The sequence below is a fragment of the Ursus americanus genome, chromosome 21 (genome assembly GCF_024610735.1).
Source record: "Ursus americanus isolate L20-20 chromosome 21, mUrsAme1.1.p, whole genome shotgun sequence".
Lineage (NCBI taxonomy): Eukaryota > Metazoa > Chordata > Mammalia > Carnivora > Ursidae > Ursus > Ursus americanus.
Genome location: NC_142147.1, coordinates 8,244,163 through 8,270,865, shown reverse-complemented (window position 1 = coordinate 8,270,865; position 26,703 = coordinate 8,244,163). Strand labels below are relative to the sequence as shown.

The 26,703-nt window shown below is 42.0% G+C and overlaps 1 protein-coding gene and 1 pseudogene across 3 annotated transcripts in view; one reads left to right on the top strand and one right to left on the bottom strand.

Annotated features, from left to right (window-relative positions):
- The window catches only part of LOC123798478 (uncharacterized), a 54,585-nt gene that overhangs the window by 3,673 nt on the left and 24,209 nt on the right, over positions 1 to 26,703 (top strand). For 2 of the 3 annotated variants that reach the window (XM_087870410.1, XM_045806931.2), the window contains exon 2: positions 17,076 to 17,142. In XM_087870410.1, the coding sequence (XP_087726536.1) occupies positions 17,084 to 17,142 (59 nt within the window). In that variant the 5' untranslated portion in view covers positions 17,076 to 17,083. Of the gene's footprint in view, positions 1 to 9,430; positions 10,495 to 17,075; positions 17,143 to 26,703 lie in introns of those variants that run through there. The other variant, XM_087870409.1, reaches the window with a different exon arrangement.
- Positions 23,786 to 23,987, bottom strand: LOC123798480 (small nucleolar RNA U3; annotated as a pseudogene).

Genomic DNA, 26,703 nt, shown 5'->3' with positions numbered 1-26,703 from the left:
TTACTGTCAGATGTCATCTCACCAGAGGTCTTTTTTTGGGGGGGGGGGGCGAGATTTTATTTTTTTCAAGTAATCTCTACACTCCACATGGGGCTCAAACCCAAAAACCCGAGATTAAGAGTTGCACAGTCCACTGACTGAGCCAGCTGGGGCCCATCATCAGATGTCTTTAATTCTGGGAAATCTTGACTTTTAGGTCACCAGATGGTGTGCAGGTCCAGTCAGGATCTGGTGCTTGCTTTAAATGTGTCATGCAAATCCCAGAGTCTAGTTCCTGGAATTTGGTGACATAGGATTGGTTAGCAGTACCTGATGGGGCCTTTCCAGTGAGGTTGAAGAGAGTCTTTTGGAGATGTCTTTTTAATAGATAAAAATCTTCAGGTTGCAAGGTCTGATGCTTTAAGATCTCCATCTTCTGAGCACGCACTGTAAAAAGATTGCTCTACCAAAGCTTTTTTTTTTAAAGTGGGCTCCATGACCCTGAGATCAAAAGTTGCATGCTCTAGGGGTGCCTGGGTGGCTCAGTTGGTTAAGCATCCGACTCTTGATCTCTGCTCAGGTCTTGATCTCAGGGGCATGAGTTCAAGCCCTGCATTGGGCTCCATGCCGGGCGTGAAGCCTACTAAAAAAAAAAAAAGTTTCATGCTCTACCAACTGAGCCAGCCAGGCACCCCAGCATGGTTATTTTTAATAGAAGCAATTAGGCCTTCACGCTATTGAAGTCTATTATATCAGCTGTGGCTCAAAGGAGGCAGGGACCAAATGCTTTGGGTGTCCTATGACTATCTCAAAGGATGAGACTCAGTGAGTTCCAAAAAAGGTGGATTTGAGATTTAGAAGGACCAACAGCAGTGCTTTTGGCCAAAGGTTTTTTTTTTTTTTTTTAAGATTTTGTGTATTTATTTGAGAGAGAGAGCACGCATGAGTTAGGGGAGGGGCAGAGGGAGAAGCAGACTCCCACTGAGCGGGGAGCTGAAGATGGGACTTGCTTGATCCTGGGACTCCGGGACCATGACCAGAGCCAAAGGCTGATGCTTAACCGACTGAGCCACGCAGGTGCCCCAAAAAGTATTTGGAGGATTTCTACAAATTTTGCCAATTGAATCTTAGTGGTGCCATTAGTGCATTCAAGTGGACTGGAGGATTAAGGGTGGCATGCACAATGAAAGAGTTGTAAAACTGGCCGAATAGCCCAGATTTATTGGAGCACCTGATGGATAAAATGGGTTTGCTGATAACGATGAAGTGCAAGAAGGGTTCCCCAGGTAAGGAATCTTCTTTAACAGGATTTTAGCCACAGAAGAAGCAGTTGCCCATTTACAGGTGAAAGCTTTAGACCAGTGAGAAAACATACAAACCATGACTGAAACATACTTATATCCATGAGATGGGAGGAGCTGTATGAAATTGATTCGCCAGACCTCGAATGGGCCATTGGCAGTTCAAAGTGTCTGGGTGCAACTGAGCAGGTTTCCTTGGATTGGACTTCGGACAGGTGGGATAAGAGAGGGAGGCACTTTTTGCAGCCTTATTAATATTTCTCCACCATTATGGGTTCAGGAATGCTATCATATTTTCAGTAGACCAGTGGTTTAATGAGCATACAGCAGTAAGTAGTGGGAATTTTAGAAACTCTGGAAGGGCTAGAACAGTATTTGGTCCAAAACCAGAGTCCTCTCTTTTTATTGAACCAATATTTATTAGATTTCCAATATTGTTTTTCCTTTTCTGGGGCCAATTGTTGAGTGTCTTTTGTCAATTTTTTCAAATTGTCATTTGAGAGACCATCCCTCTGGACCATGACAGAGGTTTGACTATTGGTTTCCTTGAGAGCAGAATTTTGGCTGGAAATAATCAGTGAGGTGGTTTCCTCTGGCCTCCAGGGAGTTGAGTCTGGAACACCACGGACAGTTAATAGCCGGGGCAGCTGTCGAAATTATGGCATCTAATAAATTTTGGATCTAGGAACCATTTTTTTTTTAAAGATTTTATTTCTTTATTTGACAGAGAGAGACAGCCAGGGAGAGAGGGAACACAAGCAGGGGGAGTGGGAGAGGAAGCAGCAGGCTCCCAGCGGAGGAGCCCCATGTGGGGCTCGATCCCAGGACCCTGGGATCACACCCTGAGCTGAAGGCAGACGCTTAACGACTGAGCCTCTCAGGCACCCCTAGGAACCATTTTAAATTTCATTCCCATTAGAGGTAAGGAAACCTCACTGTTTCCATGCCATTCCCAGGTCATGAGCTACCCCAAAGGGATATCAACTATCGGTATAAATGTCTGCGGTTTTACTTTTGTCTGAGGTACAAGCCTGAGTAAAGGCGTATCGCAGTCCATTGGGTGAAGTAGCCAAAGGCAAATGTATTGCCTCAGTGACATCAGACAGAGTTGCAATAGTATGCCCAGCACAAGAGTTAGCATTTTCATCCTTTAAGTAAGACCCATCAGGGGGCACCTGGCTGGCTCAGTCAGTGAAGCATGCAACTCTTGATCCCAGGGTTGTGAGTTCGAGCCCCATGTTGGGTGTAGGGATTAATTAAAAAAAAAAAAATCTTAAACAAAAAAGACCCATCAGTAACCCATGAAAAATCTGCAGTGACTAGAGGAGTTTTCTATAAATTGTCATGGGGAGGCAAAAGGTGATCAGTCAGTGTTAAGCAGTCATGAGGGGTCTCCTCTGTGAGGGCCGGGAGTAGAATAGAATAGCAGGGTGAAGGGTATTGCTGCAAGAAGAGTTATAGGAGGAGGAGTTAGTGAGAAGATGTCATGGGAGGTGAGGTGATTGGCTGCAAAGTGTTGAGTGACAAGAATTCAAGAGGGCTGGGGGCGCCTGGGTTGCACAGAGGTTAAGCGTCTGCCTTCGGCTCAGGGCGTGATCCCGGCGTTATGGGATCGAGCCCCACATCAGGCTCCTCCGCTATGAGCCTGCTTCTTCCTCTCCCACTCCCCCTGCTTGTGTTCCCCCTCTCGCTGGCTGTCTCTATCTCTGTCAGATACATAAATAAAATCTTAAAAAAAAAAAAAAGAATTCAAGAGGGCTTCTGCTGCAGGAGGCACAAGGATGGTTAAGAAGGTCCTGTGGCAATTTCTTCAGTCACCTTAACTAATAGGGCAGTGGCAGGAATGGTTCTAAGGCAAGGGAGATGTTCCTAAGCCCCAGGGTCCAGTTGTTTGGCCATAATGCCTTATGGATTGATGATGGTCTCCGCGTTTTGGGGTGAGCACTCCAAGGGCATGACCTTCCCTCTCACATATAAAAAGAAAATAGGAGCTAATAGGATGGCCAAGGGCAGGGGGCTTTATTTAGGCTTTTCTTTAAAGTCCCAAAAGCTATGTCATCCCGATCTTTCTAAATAATAGGGTCAGGTTTATTGTTTCTTAGTAAAGCACATAGAAGTTGAACCATAAGAAAAGTTTGGAATCCAGTTTTGACAGTAGCCAGCTGGTCCAAGAGAACCTAATTAGCCCTCAGTTTTAGGTTTGAGGAAGTTCGGGATGCCGTGAAATCTACCTGGTTCCAAATGTAACCCTTTGTCTGAGATCAGGTGCCCTAAGTATCAAACCTGAGTTTGAGCAAACTGCAATTTTTCTTTGGAGTCTTGATGTACTTTTAAGGCCATTTTTTTTTAATATATTATTTTTTAAAGATTTGTTTATTTATTTATTTATTTTTTTAAAGATTTTATTTATTTATTTGACAGAGATAGAGACAGCCAGCGAGAGAGGGAACACAAGCAAGGGGAGTGGGAGAGGAAGAAGCAGGCTCATAGCGGAGGAGCCTGATGGGGGGCTCGATCCCACAACGCCGGGATCACGCACTGAGCCGAAGGCAGACGCCTAACCACTGTGCCACCCAGGCGCCCCTAAAGATTTGTTTATTTTAGAGAGAGAGAGTGAGAACATGAGCAGGGGGAGGAGCAGAGGGAGAGGGAGAGAAGCAGACTCCCCACTGAGCGTGGAGCCCTTTGCAGGGCTCGATCCCAGCACCCTGAGATCATGACCTGAGCTGAAATCAAGAGTCGGATGCTTAACCAACTGAGCCTCCCGGGCACCCTAAAGCCAAAAGTTTTAACAGGTGGACTGTCCTCCTGTGAAGAGGTTTGAAAAGTGGAGCAGAGAAGCAGTCTATGCATTGTACAAAGTAGAGGCTGCAGAAAACTTTATATCATGCAAATTAGCTTGAAAGGTTTGTGAAAAGGAAGGGCTCTGAAACCTTGAGCCATCACTGTGCAGATGTATTGCTGTTCTTCCCAGCTGAAAACAAAAAGAGATCGACTATACTTATCAACTGGAATACTAAAAAAATGCCCCGTGTCATGTGATCAACGACAGCAGAAATTTTGCTTTTGTGGCAGTGGATATCAGTAGCAGATGGGAGGTGCCAAGGGATAACAATGTTATTTATTATTCGGAAGTCTTGGACAAAACATCATTCTCAGTTATTGGGTTTTCTCACGGGTAAAACGGGTGTTACAAGGGATGGTCGCGGGGAATAATGAGGCCCTGAATCTTGTAATCCTCTATTATGGGAATGATACCTTGAAGAACTTCTTTATTTATAGAGTATTGACTAGTTCTGGGGAGAGGTTTTGAGTGATCTATGGGAGATGCGCTGGGGATTCTGCCAATATCCATTGAAGATGTTGCCCGTCGAGAGGATCGTAGCTTATCCAGTTAAGGGCACAGGATCAGTGTCCCCCACTCAAGTATAGTGCTGTCAGAGATAGAGCAAATAAAAGATGTCGAAGCGTCCTTTAATTCATCTAGTTGGCTATTTTGATCACCACTGTCAATTTCTAGAATTATTTCCCCCTTTCGGGAGAAATTCCAGCATGATATTTTTCTAAGAAATCTCTGTCCAATAAAAATAGGGGGAGAGGAACTTAAGGAGAAAAGGGTGGGTATCTTAAGGGGCCTAAACAAAAGGGAATAAGTTCAGAAACAGGAACCTGTTGCGGATTATTAGAGACCCCCACTATTTGAGCCATTTTAGTACTCAGAGGCAGGGCCTGCTTTATAGCAGTGGGGTTGAGCACTGCCTGTGTAGCTCTGGTGTCAGTAAGGACAGAGAGAGATTCATTCCCAATCTGGAGAGTGTTTCCTTCAAGCTGAGTAGGAGGGAGGATTGGGAAGATCCTCGATAGTTCCTCGGAACCCCATCATCGGGAATTAGGAGGCCATTGGAAAGGCTGGCTGGAGGGCTGAAGGTGCCCTAAGTTGGTAACAATCTTTTTTCCAATGTTCTGGCTCCTTGCAGTAACAGCAGAGACCATGAGGTTTTGGGTTTTGTTTAGGGGCCTTCATTTGTCGGTGTTCAAAATTTAAGAATTTTAGTGGTCTTTCTTTTTGGTGACTCACCTAGCATGCAGGTGAGCTGGTTTGCCAAATTAATTCACTCTGGAGCAGACGCAGTTTCCCATTCAATCTTGTCCTTTCTTATTATTTTTTAAAGGTTTGATTTATTTATTTGAGACAGAGAGAAAGCACAAGCAAGAGGAGGAAGAGGGAGAAGCAGATTTCCCGCTGAGCAGGGAGCCTGATGTGGGGCTCATCCCCAGGACTCTGGGATCATGACCCAGGGTCATAAACCGGTTCCTCAGATTTTTGTGTGCAAGCCTGAATTTTGTTCTAGTCAACAGGCTTAGAGAAAGCTGCTGCAATTGCTCGGGGGAGGATTTCAGCATGTGTTTTTAGTATTTTGCCAAAAGTTAGGGGTTTGTTTTTCTAAATCCTGTTCGGCATGCTGCCATGGGCAACTTTCATTCAGTGTTTGGCTTGCTGTCACCAGCAAGCATGTGGGCTAAGTGATAGAAATCTGAGAAACCAGGTTGGTAAGTTTGAATAACTATGTTAAATTCTTCAGCAAACCTATGGGGGTCCTCAGTCACTTTAGGAAACTCTTTCTATGGCTCACAATCCGGCTTTAGTCCAGGGAACATAAGAAATTCGGGATTTATTTGGTCCCCTGGAAACCTTTTTGTCTTTTTCTAATTGTTTGTTTGCCTCACTTCGTCTAGAAATTGTATTCTGCAGAGAGGCGATTTTAGCTTCCTGATAACGTTTGGAAGCTTCAAAATACCAATCGAAATAGGCATCCCATTCAGCTTTGACAACTGTAAAGCCATGCCTGTCCAATTAGGTTTTGAGAAAAGTAAGTCCGGGGAGATTGAAAGTTTCCTATAATGGGCATTGGTGTTTGAAATTATTTTTGGTTAAGTCGGTCCATTTAGTTAGAAAATAGTTTCTATTTATTTATTTTTTAAAAGATTTTATTTATTTGAGAGAGAGAGAGCAAGCAGTGGGGAGGGGCAGAGAGAGAGGGAAGCAGACTCCCTGCTGAGCATGGAGTGGGATGCGGGGCTCGGTCCCAGGACCCTGGGATCATGACCTGAGCTGAAGGTAGATGCTTAACTGACTGAGCCACCCAGGCGCCCCAAAGATTTTATTTCTTAACTTGAGAGAGAGAGAGAGCACGAGCGCAGGGTGGGAGGAGCTAGAAGGACAAGCAGACTCCCTGCTGAGCAGAGTCTTGATCCGGGACCCTGGGATCATGACCCGAGCCAAAGGCAGACACCCAACTGACCTAGCCCCCCAGGCATCCCTTGTTTTAACTATTTTTAAGTGTACAATTCTGATGAATTAAGTACATTCACATAGTTGTGTAACCATGACCACCACCATCTCCAAAATACTTTCATCTTGCGAAACTAAAACTGTACCCATTCAACACTAACTTCCCCTCCCTCCAGTTCCTGGTGACCACCATTCTACTTTCTGTCTCCATGATTTTGACTTTTAAGTACCTCATGTCAGTGGCATCAAATGGTATTTTGCCCTTCTGTGAATACCTGATTTCACTTAACATTTGGTTCTCAGGGCTCATCCAGGTTGTCATGGGTGTGTCAGAATGTGTCAGCATTTCCTTCCCTTTGAAGGCTGAAAAATATTCCATGGTATGTATCTATCACATTTTGTTACCCATTCATTACCTTTTGACAATTGGACTGCCATCTGAAGATTCTTAGCTTCCTCTAGAAGCAAACAGCATGAGAAGAAAAACAGCTACTCCAAGGACATCAGACCGAGCAGATGAAATGAAGAGTACTTTCCAAATTCTGAATCAAACTCTCACCATATCTTTCTGGTTTTGCTCTTTAGATCTTCTTAGGCTTATTCTGGTCATGCTGCTCTTCACTCTCTGCCCATTTACCTTTATGTGAAGATGGAAAGAATTGCTTTCACATTAACCTTTTTTTTAGGTTTATCATTTTTTTTCTGGGTATATTATAGCTGGTTACAAATGGCTCATTCAATATCCAGTCCTTAGAGAAAACTGATCACTATGCATATTTCCATTTTGCTTTGTATGCTGGTCACTTTCCAATATTCCCCATTTCCTAGCCAAAACAGGTAAAACACCTTTTTGGAGACAAAAACAGGGGGGAATATGACTTTTTTGAAAGTTGATACAGTCATAGACCTAAAGAACACCAGCCTAATTCATTTTATGATGTGGTTTGTTGAAAAGGAAAATGTATTTGGGAAGACGGGACCCAACCTTGAGACCCAAGGTTGGCACTAGAGAGTGCAAGAGAAGTTATATTTAGGTTTCCCTGACAGGAAGAAAGTTCATTTATTTCATTTTTTAATTTTTAAAAAAGACTTTGCTTATTTATTTGAGAGAGGACACAAGCAAGGGGAGGGGGAGAAGGAGAGGGAGAAGCAGACTCCTTGCTGAACAGGTAGACAGCCCAACATGAAGCTCGATTCCATGACCCTTGCATGACCTGAGCCGAAGGCAGATGCTTAACTGACTGAGCCACACAGGTGCCCCCAGAAGGAAAGTTTAATTGGCAATGATCAGCCAATCCATGTGCCCTGCCTCTCCTATATCCCTGTTCTCTCTTTAGCTCAGAAGAAGGAACTCCTTATTTTCTAAATAATCCAAATGTGGAGGAATTTTTTTTTTTAAGATTTTATTTTTTCAGTAATCTCTTCATCTAGCATGGGGCTTGAACTCACAACCCCAAGATCAAGCGTCACATATTCTACCCACTGAGCCAGGCAGGCGCCCTCAAATGTGGAGGATTTAAGTTGGTCACATTCTTTGATATTCCTTACATCAAGAGATGGGGTCTGTTCCCCTTTCCTTGATTCTGGGTGCTCTTTGCTATTGCTTTGACCTGTAGAGTACAGGAGAAATGATTAAGATAAAGCTATAAACCAATAAATAATTGTTTGGCTTAGGAATTTGTTCAAACCTATTTTTCTGGACAGTTTGCAGAATGGGCTCTCACACTGGGAATCCCATTGGGATTGCTCATCCGGGATAACAAGTTGCCTGTCAAATAGCAGTTTACTTACTGAGACTTGCTTTAAGATCCTTGCCTTGCTGTGTTCACTAATCCTAAAATTTATGTCAAGACATTTGCCCAATCTCAAACAATCCCTGTTTTTAAGAATAATTCAAAATTTATAATTTATTTAGTACATAAATATAAAGGAAATTACATTTAACATTTCTTTAAAACTAGGAGAATGGGGGGCACCTGGGTGGCGCAGTCGTTAAGCGTCTGCCTTCGGCTCACGGTGTGATCCCAGCGTTCTGGGATCGAGTCCCACATCGGGCTCCTCCGCTGGGAGCCTGCTTCTTCCTCTCCCACTCCCCCTGCTGTGTTCCCTCTCTCGCTGGCTGTCTCTCTGTCAAATAAATAAATAAAATCTTAAAAAAAAAAAAAACAAAAAACCTAGGAGAATGGGGTGCCTGGGTGGCTCAGTCAGTTATGCGTCTGCTTTCGGCTCAGGTCCTGATCCCCGGGTCTTGGGGATCAAGTCGCACGTCTGGCTCCCTGCTCGGCGGAGAGTCTGCTTCTCCCTCTCCCTCTGCCCCTCCTCCCTGCTCATGTTCTCTCTCTCTCTCAAATAAATAAATAAAAATTAAAAAAATTAAATTAGGAGGTTGATTTTCATTAAAGCTGTATTATTATGGGGCGCCTGCATGGCCCGTTGGTTGGGCGACCAACTCTTGGTCTCTGCTCAGGTCTTGATCTCAGAGTTGTGGGTTTGAGTCCCACATTGGGCTCTGTGCTGGGTGTGGAACCTACTTTAAAAAAAAAGGCGGTGCGTCTGAGTGGCTCAGTTGGTTAAGCACCCGACTGCAGCTCAGGTCATGATCCCAGGGTCCTGGCATCCAGCCCCATATTGGGCTCCTTGCTCAGTGGGGAGCATGCTTCTCCCTCTCCCTCTGCCTGCAGCTCCCCCTGCTTGTGCTCTTTCTCTCTCTCTCTCTGAAATAAATAAATACAATCTTTTTTTTTTTTAAAAAAAAAGCCTATCTGACTAAAGAGGAAGTTCTATAGCCTTTTAAACTCAATCATTGCTAGCCAATAAACTAAAGGAAATAAAAATGTCCTTCTAAAATTCAGTCTTTCCACCTACTTTGTAACATCTTTCTTGCTTGTTAGGTCTTAGGGACTCCCAGGCACTTCTTGTCTTGAAAGACCTGCTTGAGCTACCCGAGCCCAGACCCCAACCCTACACATTTCCTTTCCTTGTCCCCCTATTCTGAAATACTACTGAGATTGTCAAGGTAGCATTCTTCATTACTGCAGGAAGTCTAACAAAGTTAGTTGTGCTTGGTCACAAGTTTTCCGGTTGTCATTTGAGGAGCTGCCAAACTACAAGGTAAGTGTTGCTTTGTGAAACTAGAGTTTTAGTTTAATGGGTGTGTGTATGTGCGTAGGTGTACTGGAAAGGGATTTAAATGTGTTGCATCTGTGGGTGGGGGTAACAGAGTTGGAAAGCCACTCATTTGTTGTCCTCTTCTAGAACGTAAGCTGATGGGCACAGGAATTTTGTCTTCGCTGCTTTATTCCCAGTGAGCCGTTTCTGGCACACATTTAAGTGTTTTGCTTGCTTTTTGTTTTTTTGTTTTGTTTTGTTTTTTGTTTTTTTAAAAGATTTTATTTATTTATGTGACAGAGAGACAGCCAGCAAGAGAGGGAACACCGCAGGGGAGTGGGAGAGGAAGAAGCAGGCTCCTAGCCGAGGAGCCTGATGTGGGACTCGATTCCGGGATGCCGGGATCACGTCCTGAGCCGAAGGCAGACGCTTAACAACTGAGCCACCCAGGCGCCCCTGCTTTTTGTGTTTTTGCACACATACTGGTTAAATGTAAGAATGAGTTAAAGAACGACGGTGTGATTGAAAACATGAAAGGCAAAGGAAAGGCGAGGGAGGGAAGGGCAAGGAGTGACGCGCAAGGAAGGGGAAGAGGAAAAGGAACGAAAAAGAAAACAGTCGGTTAAGAAGACAGGGTGTGCGCCTGCGCCTCCCAGCCCGCAGGGGCGCTGTGGGCGGCCCACGGGTGTGGTGGGCGGGGCCTGCTGGGGGCGGGGGTGCAGGCGCGCGGGGCTACTTGGGAGTGGAGAGGCTTGAGGAAAGGCCCGGGACGCTGCCTGAGAGAACCCTGGAAGAACGCCTTGGTCAGGCCAGGTAAGTGTCCTGGCCTCGCCTCCCTGCAGCCCCTGCACCCCTCACCACCTCACGGCTGGAGAGCTTGGGGAGGCTGAGGCTGGCCGGCGCCTGAGAACCTGCGTTCTGGCTCCTTGGGGGCCTCAGTTTCCCCATTTGAGAAGTGGGCAGGTGGGCCGGACGTGCTACCTTGGGATGAACCGGGAAGCCCCAGCAGCCTCTCCTGCCTCCTTTACAGCCTTCCTGGCCATCCTCTTGCCTTCCCGCCATGGCGTGTCCTCGTCACCTGCAGGTCGGTGCTCTGTGGCTCAGCTCTGCCCCGGCCTCCCTTTACCTCCTCGGGAGAGTCTTGCTAATGTGCCTTGGCCGTCTCCAGTTCCTTCTTTCCTCCAGTATTTACCGAGGCAGCGGATTTGGTGATGACACCAGGCTTCTGGAGTCAGACCCGTGTGTGAATGTGGGTGGACTGCTGACGAGCTGTGTGTCCCTGGGCAAGGTACCTTACCTCTCTATGCCCACTTTTCTCATCCCCCCCAAATGGGGTAATAATAGAACTTACCTTACAGAATCTTTTGATGGCTAAATGAGTTAATATGGATAAAGGTTTAGAACAGATATATTCTCCTGTTGGACCATTGCCAAAGTGCCTCCGCTTCCCTGCCTGTTAACCACACGGTTGTAATTTTGCTTCAGTGATTATTTAATAACTGTTTTGACTGTTTAATGTTTGATTAATTATCCCCAGGAGGGCAAGACCGTGCTCTTATCTGCTCACCCTGTATCCCGTGCGCCAAGCTCCATGCCTGAGTCGGGGAGTCTGAGGCCAGGGTTGGCTAGGCTTGGGAGTATAGGGGTGATCAAGAGGGTTGTGCCCTGTGATTGAAAGAGGCTTTTGAGCGAGTATGGCATGGTTGGGCCTTCTCTGGGGAGTTCAGTGACTGGGAAAAAATCAGTTAACGTCAGTATTACTCTTGAAAGAAGGGTGCCTGGCTGGCTCAGTGGGAGAAGTATGAGACTCTTGACCTTGGGGGTCTTGAGTTGGAGTTCCTCTTTGGGTGTAGAGATTAGTTAAATAAATAAACTAAAAAATATATATACAGCTCTTGAAGGAATTGAATCTTGAAAGTTCCAAACTGAGATTTATGGTTTTGTTTTGCTTTTGGTCATCTTTGTATTTCAGCTTTGCCCCAGTCCCAGGGGCAGTGGGGGCCAAGAGGCTCTCTGTTTTGCCATGGCTCTGCCATGATGGAGAAATGAGAGCAGACAAGAGGCTGATTGCAATTCAGTGTTGGCTTTCTAATTCTGCCCTTAGTTAAGTGTTGAGAATGCTTTTGCATTTGGGTGGGTAACCACTAGTTTCTAGGGTGAGGTTTTATTTTGCTAGTTTCCATGACAGGCTGACCTGTGGGGTGACCCTGTTCTCAAGCTCGTGGTGGAAAAATTTATTTTCTCCTTACACATTTGTAAATTGACAACTAAAATATATATTTTTAAAATTATACTTCTAAGGAGTTGCAAAGGATATCATGACCATCCTATCCTGTGGTTTTCATATGCATATTTTAATCCTATTTTGAGTAAAATCCAGGAATTGTAGATTTCACTGATTTAGTTTATGGAAGTTGTGTGGCAAAGCACCTATCTGGCCAAATTGACCCTCACTGTCCAACCCAGAAGTCTGAGTTCACTTTTTAAAAACAGCTTATTAAGTTATATAATTTATATACCACATAATTCACTTGTTTTAAATTTAATGATTTTTAGTAAATTTACATAATACCATTACCACAGTCAATTTTAGAGCATTTTTGTGACACCAGAAAGATGCCCCACACACCTTTTTAGTCACTTCACATTCTGCCCTGGGCAACCGGTGATCTTTCTGTTTCTATGAATTCACATTTTCTGGATATTTCATATAAATGGAATCATAATTATATTTGTTGGTTTGTAAGCTCCTTCGGAGCTTCTGGGTGTAATCTGAAACTGGTGGAGGGCAGAGAGAGACCAAAGAAAGAAGCAAGCCACTCCAGATTGGTAGGTGTCAGGTATAATAAGTAAAGGAACTTAAATAGAAGATGTGTCTTGGGTGGCTGCAAGATAAGTAGACTCTGCACCCTCCTGCCCAATCTGAACAGTTTCTATAGAGATCTTACTTAACCTGCGTTCAGTCATGTGTACTGTCCAGATGGTCTCAACGCCACATCACTGTCTCAAAGCTTTGTCCTTAGGTCAGCCTCTGGGAGTGGGAATGGCAAGCTGGATGCACAGTCCAAGGACAGGGAATGGGGAGGTAAGGAGCCTCCAATTTCTGGGAGCCTGCTCATAGGTCAGGTGGTGGTCATGTCCTCTCAGTGACCTCCTCCACCCATAATATGTAGCCTTTGTGTGACCGGCTTTCACTTGAGCGTACTGGTTTTGAGATTCATCCATGTTCTAGCATATCTGAGTACTTAATTCTTTTTTATTGCTGAATAGTATTTCATGGTATGGATATCCCACATTTTTTTTCTTTTTACCTGTTCACCAGTTGATGGACTTTTGAATTGTTTTCATCTTTTGGTTATTGTGAATAATGCTTCTATGAACATTCACACACAAGTCTGTGTGTGGACATGTGTTTCATTTTTCTTGGGTAGGTGGGTTGAATTGCTGTTTATGTTTAACTTTTTAAGAACCTGCTAAACTACTTTCCAAAGTGGCTGTGCCATTTTACATTCCCACCAGCAATGTATGAGGGTTCCAGTTTCTTCACATCTCACCAACACTTGTCCTTTTGATTATACCCATCCCAGTAAGTATGAAGTGCTATCTCATTGTGGTTTAAAAAACAAAACAAAACAAAACCAAGAATATAGTCAGTGGTGTTGCAATACGGCTGTATGGTGACAGACGGTAGCTACACTTGTGCTGAGCCCAGCAGAATGTATAGACCTGTGAGTCACTAGTCACTGTGTGGCTTACCTGAAACTAATGTAGTGTGTCATCTATACGTCAATTAAAAAAACTGTGGTAAAACACACATGACAAAATTGCTATCTTAACCATTTTTTAAAAAAGACATTCGTTTATTTTTAGAGAGAGAGAGAAAGAGTGCATGCATGGGGGGAGGGAGAGAGAATCTCAAACAGACTCCCTGCCGAGCATGGAGCCCCACACGGCGCTCTGAACCAAAATCAAGAGGCAGACACTCAACTGACTGAGCCACCCAGTTGCTTCCATCTTAACTGCTTTTGTGTATCCAGTTAAGTGGTGTTAAGTATATTCACCTTATTATGCAACCAATCTCCAGGACTTTTTGCAAAACTGAAACTCCTTGTACATTGAACAACTTCCTATTCTCCCTCCTCCTAACCTCAGGCAACCACCATTCTGCTTTCTGTTTCTATGTATTTGACTACTCTAGATACCTCATGTAAGTGGATTCATACAGTATTTGCCCTTTTGTAACTGGGTTTTTCCATCTAGTATAATGTCCTCAAGATTCATACGTGGTGTAGCATGTGTCAGAATTTCCTACCTTTTTAAGACTGAATAATATTCCACTGTGTGTATATACCACATTTTGTTTATTCACTCTTCCACTGATGGACGCTTGGATTGCTTGCACCTTTTGGCTATTGTGTGTGAATATGGGTGTACAAACATCTCTGGAGACCTTGCTTTCAGTTCTTTTGGGTATATACCCAGAAGTGGAATTACTGAATGATATGGTAATTCTGTTTTTAATTGTTTGAGGAACTGCCATTCTGTTTTCTATAGTGGCTGCACCATTTTACATGCCTACCAGTGTGCAATTCCTCCACACCTTTACCAGCATTTCTTATTTTCTGTTTTTTGATGGTGGTCATCCTTACGGATGTGATATCATTGTAGCTTTGATTTGCACTTTCCTGATGACTGATGTTGAGTACCTTTTCATGTATTTTGTGCCATGTGTACATCTTCTTTGAAGAAATGTCTACTCCAATCCTTTGCCCATTTTAGGGGCACCTGGGTAGTTCAGTTGGTTGAGTGTCCAACTCTTGGTTTTGGCTCAGGTCATGATCTCAGGATCTTGGGATTGACCCCCTAGTCGGGCTCCATGCTCAGGGTGGAGTCTGCTTGTCTCTTTCCCTCTGCTCCTCCCCCTTCTTGTTCTCTCTCTCTCTCTCAAACAAATAAATAAATAAAATAAAATAAAATTTAAAAAAAAAAACAAGAACAAATTTGCCCATTTTAAAATTGGGTTATTTTTCTTTTTATGATTGAATTGTAAGAGTGCAAGTACAAGTTCTTTATCAGATATAAGATTTACAAGTATTTTTTTAATGGTGTCTTTTCAAGTACAAAATTTTAAAGTTTTGATAAAATTAGCTTGTCAATGTTTTTAAGCTTTTTTTTTTTTTTTTTTTTTAAGACAGCAAAAGTCGAAGGGCAGAGGCAGAGGTCAAGGGAGAGAGAGAATCAAGCAGGCTCCACGCTGAGCACAGAGCCTGACATGGGACTTGATCTCACAACCCTGAAATCATGACCTGAGCTGAAATCTAAAGTCGGACGCTTAACCAACTAAGCCACCCAGGCCCACCTCCCCCCAACTTGTCAATTTTTTAATGCTTGTGCTTTTGGTGCAATATCCCAAGAAATCTTTCTCTAACCCAAGTAAGAGTTTAATACTTTTGACTCTTTCATTTAGGTCAGCAATCCATTTTTAGTTGATTATTGGTTATGGTGTAATCAAATATGATTAAAAAAATCAACCATCTCTAGGTTGAACATTCCACTCTTCCAGGATGGGCAGTGCTTAGAGCCATGCTGGGAATTGAATGAAATAAGTCTCTTTTCCCTTCAGTATCTCTTATTGAAATTGTTTGCATTCTTCTGCCTTCTACACTTAATCTCATTCTGAAGTTTTTACACTGGGGTAATACACTGGATCAAGTGAGATTCTGGGTGTTGGGCAGTTGGTCTTTCTTTTGTGCAGTGGGATATGGTGATTGAGTGAGAAGAGAAGGACGTTACAGGCCTTTCCTCAGCCTGTTAAATCAAGTCCATGTGGGAAGGAGCACTTATGGAATCAGGGGGCCTGAAATTATGTTCGGAGTATCCATCATGCTCATGCTCACGGTCCCCACAGAATGTCTTCCTATCCCCAGGTCCATGTACCCAATTTGAAGACTGCTGTTTAAAATTCATGTCAAGTGTTGGCACGGTTGGGGAGAAATTGAAACCCTCATGTATTGCTGGTGAAAATGTAAAATAATACAGCATATGTGGCAAACAGTCTGGCAGTTCCTCAAAAAGTTAAACATAATTACTGTTATCACCTAGCAATTCCACTCCTAAGTGTGTACCCAAGAGAACTGAATATGTGTTCACACAAAAATCTGTTACATAAATGTTCATAGCAGCATTGTTCATGATAACCAACAAGTGGAAATAACCTGAATGACCATCGACTGGTTAATGGATGAACATGTGGTCTATCCATACAGTGGAATAGTATTTAGCCATAAAGAGGAACAAATACTGATGCATCCCACAACATCCCAAAGCATGCTAAATGAAAGAAGCCATAGACATAAAAGAGGACATTCCATTTATATAATCAGATGTCTGAAATACGTAATTCCAAAGAGACTGGAAGTACATGATTGGTTGCCAGAGGCTGGGAGGAGGAGAGCATAGAGAGTGACTGCTGCTGGAATTCTTTTTGGTGGAGGGGCAGTGATGAGGATGTTCTGGAATTACGTAAGTGGCGATGGTTGTACAACTTTGTGAATGTACTAAAAAACACCATAAAATTTAACTTTAAAAGGGTGAATTTTATGGTGTGTGAATTGTCATTTAAAATAATGGAGGGGTGTCTGGGTGGCATAGTCATTTGAGCAGCTGATTCTTAATCTCAGCATTGTGGGGTCAAGCCCCATGTCAGGCTCCATGCTCCACGTGGAGTCTGCTTGAAATTCTCTCGCTGCCCCTCCCCCCCCACCTCTCAAATAAATAAATCTTTAAAAAAAATAATGGAAAAGTTCCTTATTTTGGTGCTTCTTTTTCCTCCTTATTTTAATGCTTTGTTCTCCCTTTTAGTCATAGACATCTCAGCATCTTTTCAGAGGTAGGCAATACACAAATCAATTCGTTAAGGAAAAGAAAACTATCCTTGCTGGCCCCAAATCCGGCCTTGGACAGTGTGTTTTGTGGTGGTTTGCCTTTGCCATGTCTCCTTATCAAGCATCACATGATTATAAAGGAAGACAGGACACCAAAGTGGAACTGAAATCAGTGAAATAAAGTTTGTTTCATTACAGCTTGCCACTGTACATTTTAGTTCATATTTACCTCTTTTCCTTTTCTCTAATCCGTGAGCCTTTTTGCCAGTGCTCCCTGCATCTTCCCTAGATGTTGTGTTGACTTAGACTTTTTCTTTAGCAGAGAAATAGAGTTGGGAGGGTATCTCAGGGTTGTGATTAGCTGGTCTTCATCGTTGTGTTTGATTGAAAAATTGATATGACTGGAGGTTGGAAGCAAGCATTGCTGCTCATAAATGTTTCACAGTGCTATTGATATTGTAAAATGGTTTTCTTGTTTAATCGTAACAAAAACACAATTTACTTTCCTAGGACTTAAGATGTCTTCAACGGCTAGGCTTCGCAAAAGACAATATGGAAGATCTTCAGTAGCTAAAAGGTAAAGTGAAATATTCTTTAAATATGTGTATTGGTTTTTAGATGTTCCCAGGTTAAAATAGCAAAATTAGATGAAGACATAAATGCAGATATCAGGATTTAATTTTAGCAGTTTTGCTGATCTTACTTTAATTTTAGTTTACATAATTTACAAAATGACATTTTTTCAGTCTTTTAAGAGCTAAAGAAATGCTTTCTTTAAACTTTTTATTTTGGAATATAGACGTATAGGAAGTACAGTAAATACTTTTTTTAAATATTCACACAACACTGAAATGCATAACACAAAAAAGTGCAAATCTTCTATAAGCCCACTCCTGAGCATTTGCCACTGTTAAGAGCTTAGTATGTACTCTTCATGCTTTTTGTTATATTGCTAGAGAAACTTGTGAACAAACTAACTTCTTAATTTTTGCATGTTTGTGGGTAGTCTGCAAACTTAATGGTATACTCAGCATTTTACCTCTGCAATCATCAAAACAGTTACCATCAGATGTTTGTACTTTTTTTCCCCCTGCACTGTTGTTTTTAGACATTACTTATAGACTTTGTGGCCTTTGCTCAGAGCCTTGTTACTCCCAGAGAGCTGGGGTTGGGCCCCTGGGACCCCACTGTGGCTTGCTTCTCAAACTTAGGGATGCCTAAGAATCAACTGAAGAGCCTGTTAAAATGCAGATTCCCATGCCCCAAACCTGCTGGATTTTGAAGTCTTGGGCCCAGGGGAATGCACACTTAACTACGCAGCTCAGATGACTCCTGCTCTAGGTGTTGGAACCACTTTAAGAATCTTGCATCTGCAAATTGTTGGTCCCAGTTATCTGAGAAACTTTGCAACCTGCTAAGCCTAGCTACACCTGGCACCCATAGCTGGTTGTGTTTGGTTGGAGTCAGGGTGCCTGTAGGTAAAGCCAGTGTGCGTACTACTGTAGGTCTGTGTACACACACCAGTCTCTTAGTATGGTCCCCATTATAGCCCTAGTGGCCAGCTTAACTGCCTGCCTGATAGAGAGCAGGCACTCCTCGCATAGCTGCTAGTTGGTGTTGAGTGATTGAATGAACGTGTATTTGCTTTCCACTCCCATAGCACATTTGAAGTGGTGAATAAGTAGCAGTCATAGACTATAGCCTTATACCAAAGGAAAGTAGGGGGAAAATGTAAAAGGCAGACAGAAACATTAAAAGTCATAGATGTTTTAGACCATGTATTAGTTTTCCACTTCTGCCATGTCAGATTATGATACCTTTAGCAGTTTAAAAGATTACATTTGTTACCTTACAGTTCTGTAGGTCAGAATTGCCACCTGAGTCTCACCAGCCTAAAATCAGGGTGTCAGCAGGCTGTGTTCCTTTCTGGAGAGGTTATAAGAGAGCACACATGACCTTGCTTGCTCAGAATGTTGGTAGAATTCAGTTCCTTGCAGTTGTAGGACTGAGGTCTCCATCTCCTTGCTGGCTGTCAGCTGAGGGCCATTTGCAGCTTCCAGAGGCCACTGGCATTCCTGGCTTGAGACCCCTTCCTCTGTCTTCAGAGCCAGTCCCTGTGAAGCTTCAGATCTCTCCTCCAACTCATCTCTAACTGCAGCCCAGAAAGGTTCTCTGCTTTTGAGGACTCTTGTGATTACATTGGACCCATCCAGATATTTAATGTGGTACCCTCATCTCAAAGTCTATGTCCTTAATCACGTCTCTAAAGCCTGTTTGGCACATAAGCTAAACTGTTCACAAGCTCTAGCAATTTTGATGTGGATGTGTCTGTAGGCCATTCTGCCTGCCATAGACCATTAGGACCAGTGGTCTCAGCAGTACCTGAGAGCATTGCTCCGTGATAGGATAGCATCATTTCTCTATTTCTTTAATTCTAAGATGTCATTCATTAAAAACAACCAAAAAAACCCTTTTTTTCAAACATAAGGAGAAGTAGAGAAACAGTGTAATATAATTATCTGTACCCATTGCTTTATTCCAGTATTACCGACTCCTGGCTAGTCTTGGGTCTAGTCTTGCTCCTCACCCTGGCTTGAAATTATTTTGAAGCAAATCTCAGAGAAAATATTTATATATTTATATTTCAGTATGTAATTCTAGGAGCCAAGAACTCTGTTTTTATTACATAGTCAATGTTTACTAATATAACTCCCCCAAATCAATAATTTAGTATCATTAGATATCTAGGCACTATTTATATTTTCTTGATTATCTTATTTAATTTGAATTGAGATCTAAATAAAGCCTGCATTACATTTAGTTGACATCTTTCTTATTGGATTAAATATATATAACATAAAAATTACTGTTTTAATCTTTTTTTTTTTTTGAAGATTTTATTTATTTATTTGAAAGAGAGCTGTAGAGTACGAACGGGGAGGGGCAGGGGGACAGGGAGAGGGAGAAGCAGGCTTCCCACTGAGCAGGGAGGCTGACATGGGACTTGATCCCAGGAACCTGGGATCATGACCTGAGCCAAAGGCAGATGCTTAACCGACTGAGCCACCCAGGTGCCCTGGAACTCTGTACCTATTAAACAACAAGTCCCCTTGCCCCCTTCCCAGCTTCTAATAACCATCAGTCTACTTCCTATTTCTCTAAATCTGACTACTTTAGTGTTGTGTTCCACCCCACCTATTGATGGTGATGCTCTCAGCTAGGAATGCCTGAGGCACTCGCTTGGCCTCTCGTAACAGCAAGCTCCACTGATATTTCCCCCACGGTGGCCCGAGCTGTGATTGGACTGACCCTTTTGGTTCTTAATGTTTGCAGGATGCACCTCAGCAAAAACAATCGGAATTTTGAGGAACAGGATTTATTACCTGCAGGTCCTGGAGGGTATATGGTACAAGTAAGGTCCCAGGTAGAGAGACAGGGATAGAGGGAGGAGCTGGGGCTCTGACTTTATCAGGGTTTGCAGGTGGAATGTCTGGAGTTTTGAGGGGTCACTCATTATTGGCTAATTTGAAGCATAAGAGCAGAAATGAGGGCATGGGAGAGTGGAAGCAGGGTCACTCAAGTGGTCAGTTATCTAAGTCACTCAGCATTTTTCTGTAAGGGGAAATTCATAGGTGATATAGGTCCTAATCTGGTTGTTTTACCTAGTGGCTGTCATATACCTGGCAATATGTTTATTCAGGATGATATCTTTGAAATGGATGTCTTGGCAATCAGAAGCTTAATGTCAGGCACTTACCCTACATTTAGTTACCTCATATAAGTGAAATCATATAATTGTACTTTTGTGACTGACTCATTTCACTTAGCATAATGTCCTTAAGGTTCATACATGGTGTAGCATGTGACAGGATTTCCTTCCTTTTAAGACAGCATAATATTTCATTGTATGTATGATGGTTAATTTTATGTATTAACTTGGCTGGATCATGCGGTGCCCAGGTATTTGGTCAAACATTGTTCTGGGTATTTCTGTGAGGGTATTTTTGGAGGAGAGTAATATTTAAATTGGTGGGCTTTGAATAAAAGAGATTGCCTTCCAAAATATGAATGGGCCTCATCCAATCAGTTAAAGGCCTGAAGAGAACAAAAAACTTCCACCTCCTTCAGCAATTGAGAATTCTCCAGTAGACTGCCTTTGGACTTCATCTGCCACCTCAGCTCTTGATAGTTCTTCAGCAGACTACCTTCAGACTCATAGCGGAACATTGGCTCTCTTGGGTCTCCAGCCTGCCACTTTACCCTGCAGATTTTACACGTGCCAGCCTCTGTAGTCAAATGAACCAATTACTTATGATAAATCTCTGTGCATACATCCTATTGGTTGTGTTTCTCTGGAGAACTAACAGATACAGTATGTATAAACCACATTTTGTTTCTCCATTCTTCCATCGACGGACGTTTGGATTGCTTCCACTTCTTGGCAGTTATGAATAATGCTCCTATGCACATGGGTGTGCAAATATCTCATAGATATTGCAGTTCGTTTGGATATATACCCAGAAGTGGGATTGCTGGATCATATGGAAGTTCTAATTTTCAATTTTTGAGGAGCTGCCAGACTATTTTCCGTAGCCGTTGCTCCATTTTATAATCCTGCCAACAGTGCACCAAGGTTCCAACTGCTCTACAACCCCATCAATGCTTGTTTCTGTTTTTTTGATAGTAGCCATCCTAATGGGTGTGAAGTGATATTTTATTGTGTTTTTTTTTGTTTTCTGTTTTTTTTTTTTTTTAAGTGATCTCTACGCCCAGTGTGGGACTTACAATGTAGGATTTATAATCCCAAGATCAAGGGTTGCATGCTCTACTGACTGAGCTCGCCTGGTGTGCCTTATTGTGGCTTTGATTTGCATTTCTTTGATGATTAGTGAAATTGAGCATCTTTTTAGGTGCTGATTGTCTGTATATCTTGTTGGAGAAATGTCTATTCAAGTCCTTTGCCCATTTTTGGATTGGGTTGTTTGTTTTTTTGTTGTTGTTGTAGGAATTCTTTGTATAATTTTGGCATATAAGACTGTTATCAGATATATGATTTGTAGATATTTTCTCCCATTTTATGAGCTGCCTTTTCACCCTGTAATAGTGACTTTTATTTGCAGAAGTTTTTAATTTTGATATAGTCCAATTTGTCTGTTTTTTTCTTTTGTTGTCTTTGCTTTTAGTGTCACGTCCAAGAAATCATTGCCAAATCCAGTGTCATAAAGCTTTCCCCCATCTTTTCTTCTAAGACCTTAATAGCTTCAGGTCTTATATTTATATCTTTGATATACTTTGAGTTAATTTTAGTATATGGTGTAGGATAAAAGGGTCCAACTTCATTCATTTGCATGTGGATGCTAGTTTTCCCAGCACAGTTTGTTGAAAAGACTGTCCTTTTCCCATTGAATTGTCTGGGCACTTTCTAAAAAATTATTTAACCCTTATACGTGAAGGTATATTTCTGGGCTTTCTGTTCTGTTCTTTCCGTCTGTGTATCTGTTTTAATGACAGTACCACACTGTTTTCATTACTGTGCTTTGTAATAAGTTTTGAAATGAGGAAGTGTGAAACTTCCAACTTCATTCTTTTTTTTCAAGATTATTTTGGTTATTTTGGGTCCCTTGAAATTCCATATGAATTTTAGGATGGAGTTTTCAACTTCTGCAAAAAAGTCATTGGGATTTTGATAGGAATTGCATTGACTCTGTAGATTGTTTCAGGTAGTATTGACATCTTAATAATACTAAATAATCCAAATCATGAAGATGGGATATCTTTCCACTCATTGGTGTCTTCTTTAACTTCTTTCAACAACACTTCATAGTTTTCAGTGTACATAGTCTTTGATTCCTTATTTTAAGTTTTTTTTTTTTAAAGATTTTCTTTATTTATTTGACAGAGACAGCCAGCGAGAGAGGGAACACAAGCAGGGGGAGTGGGAGAGGAAGAAGCAGGCTCATAGCGGAGGAGCCTGATGTGGGGCTCGATCCCATAACGCCGGGATCACGCCCTGAGCTGAAGGCAGGCGCTTAACCGCTGTGCCACCCAGGTGCCCCTCCTTATTTTAAGTTTATTCCTAAGTATTTTATTGCTTTTGGTGCAATAGTAAATGGAATTGTTTTCTTAATTTCCTTTCATATTGTTCATTGGTAGTGTATAGAATTGGAACTAGTTTTTGCAAGTTGATTTTGTGTCCTATAATTTAGCTTAATTTGTTTATTGTTCTAATAGGTTTTTTTAAGTTGTTTTTGGTGCAGTGCTTTATAGGGTTTTCCCTACGTATATAACATCATGCCATCAACAGAGCTAATTTTACTTCTTTTCCAATTTGGATGCCTTTTCTTTCTTTCTCTTGCTTAATTGCTGTGACTAGGACTTCCAGTCTTATGTTGGAAAGAAGTAGTGAAAGTGGGCCTCTTTGTCTTGTTCCAGATCTTGGAGTTTTGAAAAGCATTCTCATCATTGAGCATGATGTTAGCTTTGGACTTTTCATATATAGCTTTTATTATGTTGAGGTAGTTTACTTGTATTTTTAGTTTGTAGAGTGGTTGTAGAGTACTTTTTTTTTTTTAAATCATGAAAGGACATTGAATTTTGTCAGATGCTTCCTGTATCAACTGAGATCATGTAAATTTTTCCTTCATCCTGTTAGTGCGTAGTATCACATTGATTGATTTTCATGTGTTGAATCATCCTTGCATTAAAGGAATAAATTGTGCTTAGTTATGGTGTATAATCATTTAAATGTACTGTTAATCCTGTTTGTTAGTATTTTTTGGAAGATTTTTGCAGCAGTGTTTATAAAGGACATTGATTTATAGTTTTCTTGCAGTATCTTTGGCTTTGGTATCAGGGTAATGCTGGCTTCATAGAATGAGTGGGAAAGTGTTCCCTTCTCTTCAGATTTTTGGAAGTTTGAGAAAGATCTGTGTTAACTTCCTTATTTTTTTTTTTATTTTTTTAGATTTTATTTGTTTATTTGACAGAGAGAGAGAGGGAACACAAGCAGGGGGGGTGGGAGAGGGAGAAGCAGGCTTCCCACTGAGCAGGGAGCCCGACGTGGAGCTGGATCCCAGGATCCCGGGATTGTGACCTGAGCTGAAGGCAGATGCCCAATGACTGAGCCACCCAGGTGCACCTGTGTTACTTCTTTAAATGTTTGGTGGAGTTTACCAGTAAAGCCATCTGGTTTTGACTGTTCTTTATGGAGATTGTTTGCTTTTGTTTGTTTTCCCTCTTGCTCTCCCAAAGGAAGAGAACAGTCAACAATGGCAAAAGGGAGCTGCAGAAGCAACAGTCAGAGCTGGCTTCATGCTCAGGAGAGAATGCAACGCCCCCTCCTCGTGGTTTTGGGTATTCTACACATTCAGAGAAACTTCTCTAGTAACAAACTATAGAAATGGTCCCTGAAAGTATAGTCTTTCATGGAGTTTTTAAATTAATGACTCAGTCTTCTTATTAGTTACAGATCTAGTCAGATTTTTTATTTGTTCATGATTCAGTCTTGGTAGGTGGTGTATTTCCAGGAATTTGTGCATTTCTTCTAGGTTATCCAATTTGTCGTGTACAATTGCACATAGTACTCTCTTTTCTTTAAAATTTATTTTTGAGAGGGAGAGAGCACCTATGAGTTGGAGGTGCAGAGGGAGAATCCCAAGCAGACTCCGTGCTGAGCCCCCCGTGGGGCTCGATCCCACAGCTCTGAGGTCATGTCTCTGAGATCACAACCTGAGCTGAAACCAAGAGTCGGACGCTCAACCAGCTGTGCCACACAGGCTCCCGCATAGTACTCTCTTATAATCCTTTTTATTTATGTAAAACTGGTAGTAATGCCCTCTCTTTTATATCTGATTTTAGTTACTTGTGTGTTCTTTCTTTTTTCTTTTTTAATCCAGCAAAAGGTTTATTGATTTTGTTGATCTTTTCAAAGAACCAACTCTTCATTTCATTGATTTTTTTTCTCTATTGTTTTTCTAGTCTTTATTTTATTTATCTCTTGTCTAATCTTCATTATTTCCTTCCTGCTAGCTTTGGGTTATTTGTTCTTTTTCTAGTTCCTTAAGTGGTAAAGTTGGGTTGTTGATTTGAGATCTTTTTTAATGTGAATGTTTACAGCTATTCATTTTTCTCTTAGCATTACTTTCACTGCATCTCAGAAGTTTTGCTATGTTGTATTTTCATTTTCATTGTCTCAAGTATTTTGATTTTCAGTTTTTCTTCAGGTGTTGATGTCTAATTTCATTCTACTGTGTTCAGAAAAAGATGCTTTTTATGATCTCAATGTTTTTTAATTTTTTTTTTAAATTAAGCAGGCTCTGCGCTGAGCTGGGAGCCCAACACGGGGCTCGATCCTGAGCCGAAGGCAGATGCTTAACGACTGAGCCACCCACGCGCCCCAGTGTTTTTAAATTTATTAAGACTTGTTTTGTGACCTAACATGGTCTGTCCTTGGGAATGTTCAATGTGCACTTGAAAAATGTGTATTCTGCTATTGTTGGGTGGAATGTTCTGTAATGGTTGATATCTCTTACGTCTTCTTAAATCTATGGTTCCCTCTTTTTTTTTTAATATTTTGTTATTGTTGAAGAAGCAGGTCCTTTGTCTTCTAGAGTTTCCCACATTCTATGCCAATTGCATCTTGTGGTGTCAGTTATTTTTTTAATTTATTTTTAAAGATTTTATTTATTTGAGAGAGAGAGAGAGCAAGCGAGAGAAAACACCACCGGGGGAGGGGCAGAGGAAGAGGGAGAAGCAGACTCCCCACTGAGTAGGGAGCCTGATGTGGGACTCGGTCCAAGGACTCTGGGATTATGACCTGAAGCTGAAGGCAGATGCTTCACCGACTGAGCCACCCAGATATGCCTTGTGGTGTCATTTAACTTGTCTTTCTGCCTCTTGTATTTCCTGTAAATTAGAGGCAGATCTAGAGCTGTGACAGTATTCAGGTTCTTTGTTTTTGGCAACATAATTCATTCCATAGGTGATGTACACTTCTGGTGAAAAGAACCTGATGCCTAGGGGCGCCTGGGTGGCACAGCGGTTAAGCATCTGCCTTCGGCTCAGGGCGTGATCCCGGCGTTCTGGGATCGAGCCCCACATCAGGCTCCTCCGCTATGAGCCTGCTTCTTCCTCTCCCACTCCCCCTGCTTGTGTTCCCTCTCTCGCTGGCTGTCTCTGTCGAATAAATAAATAAAATCTTAAAAAAAAAAGAACCTGATGCCTAGTTGTCTTTCTGTATTTGTCGTTAGCAGCCATTGATTTTTGTCTAGGTCCTTTCATTTACTGGTTGTTGCAGGATGTTTGATAATTTTTTATTCCATTATTCTCTCATTATTTATTAGTTGGACTACTTCTATAATATCTCCTTGTAAACGGTTTGGTTATTCTGAGATATAGTTCCAATTGGAAAGAAAAATCATTCATCTTAAAAGTAGCTTTTTTTTTTTTAAGATTTTTTATTTATTCATTTGAGAGAGAGAGATCAAGTGAGAGCACGAGTGGGAGGGGGCGGTCAGAGGGAGAGGGACGAGCAGACTCCTCGCTGAGCAGGAAAGCCTAATGTGGGGCTTGATCCCAGGACCCCAGGATCATGACCTGAACTGAAAGCAGCCACTTAACCAACTGAGCCACCCAGGCGCCCCTTAATAGTAGCTTTAAAAGGAAAATACACAACATCAATTGTATATATTATTGTAAGAAGGATCCCTAATTTCATATGTGAAAAAGAAAAAGTACAGGTTGTATATTTGAGAAAATACGGTAGTGATGGTCATAACTGACCTGGAGTAACCAACAAACAGACAAACGATGAAAGACTATTTCAGTTGTTAAAGAAGGACAAGATGGGTTTAGTACATTTTAGAAAGGCCCATTAAAAAAAGCTTAAAGACAGGGCACCTGGGTGGCTCTGTAGGTTGGGGGTCTGCCTTCAGCTCAGATCATGATCCCAGAGTCCTAGAATCAAGTCCCAAGTGGGGCTCCCTGCTCAGTGGGGAGTCTGCTTCTCCCTCTGCCCCTCCCCCCTGCTCATGCTCTCGTGCACTTGTGCTCGCTTGCTCTCTCATAAATAAATAAAATCTGAAGAAAGATTAAAAAGAAGAAAAAGCTTCAAGTGAAAAGCTTTGACACAACATTTGTG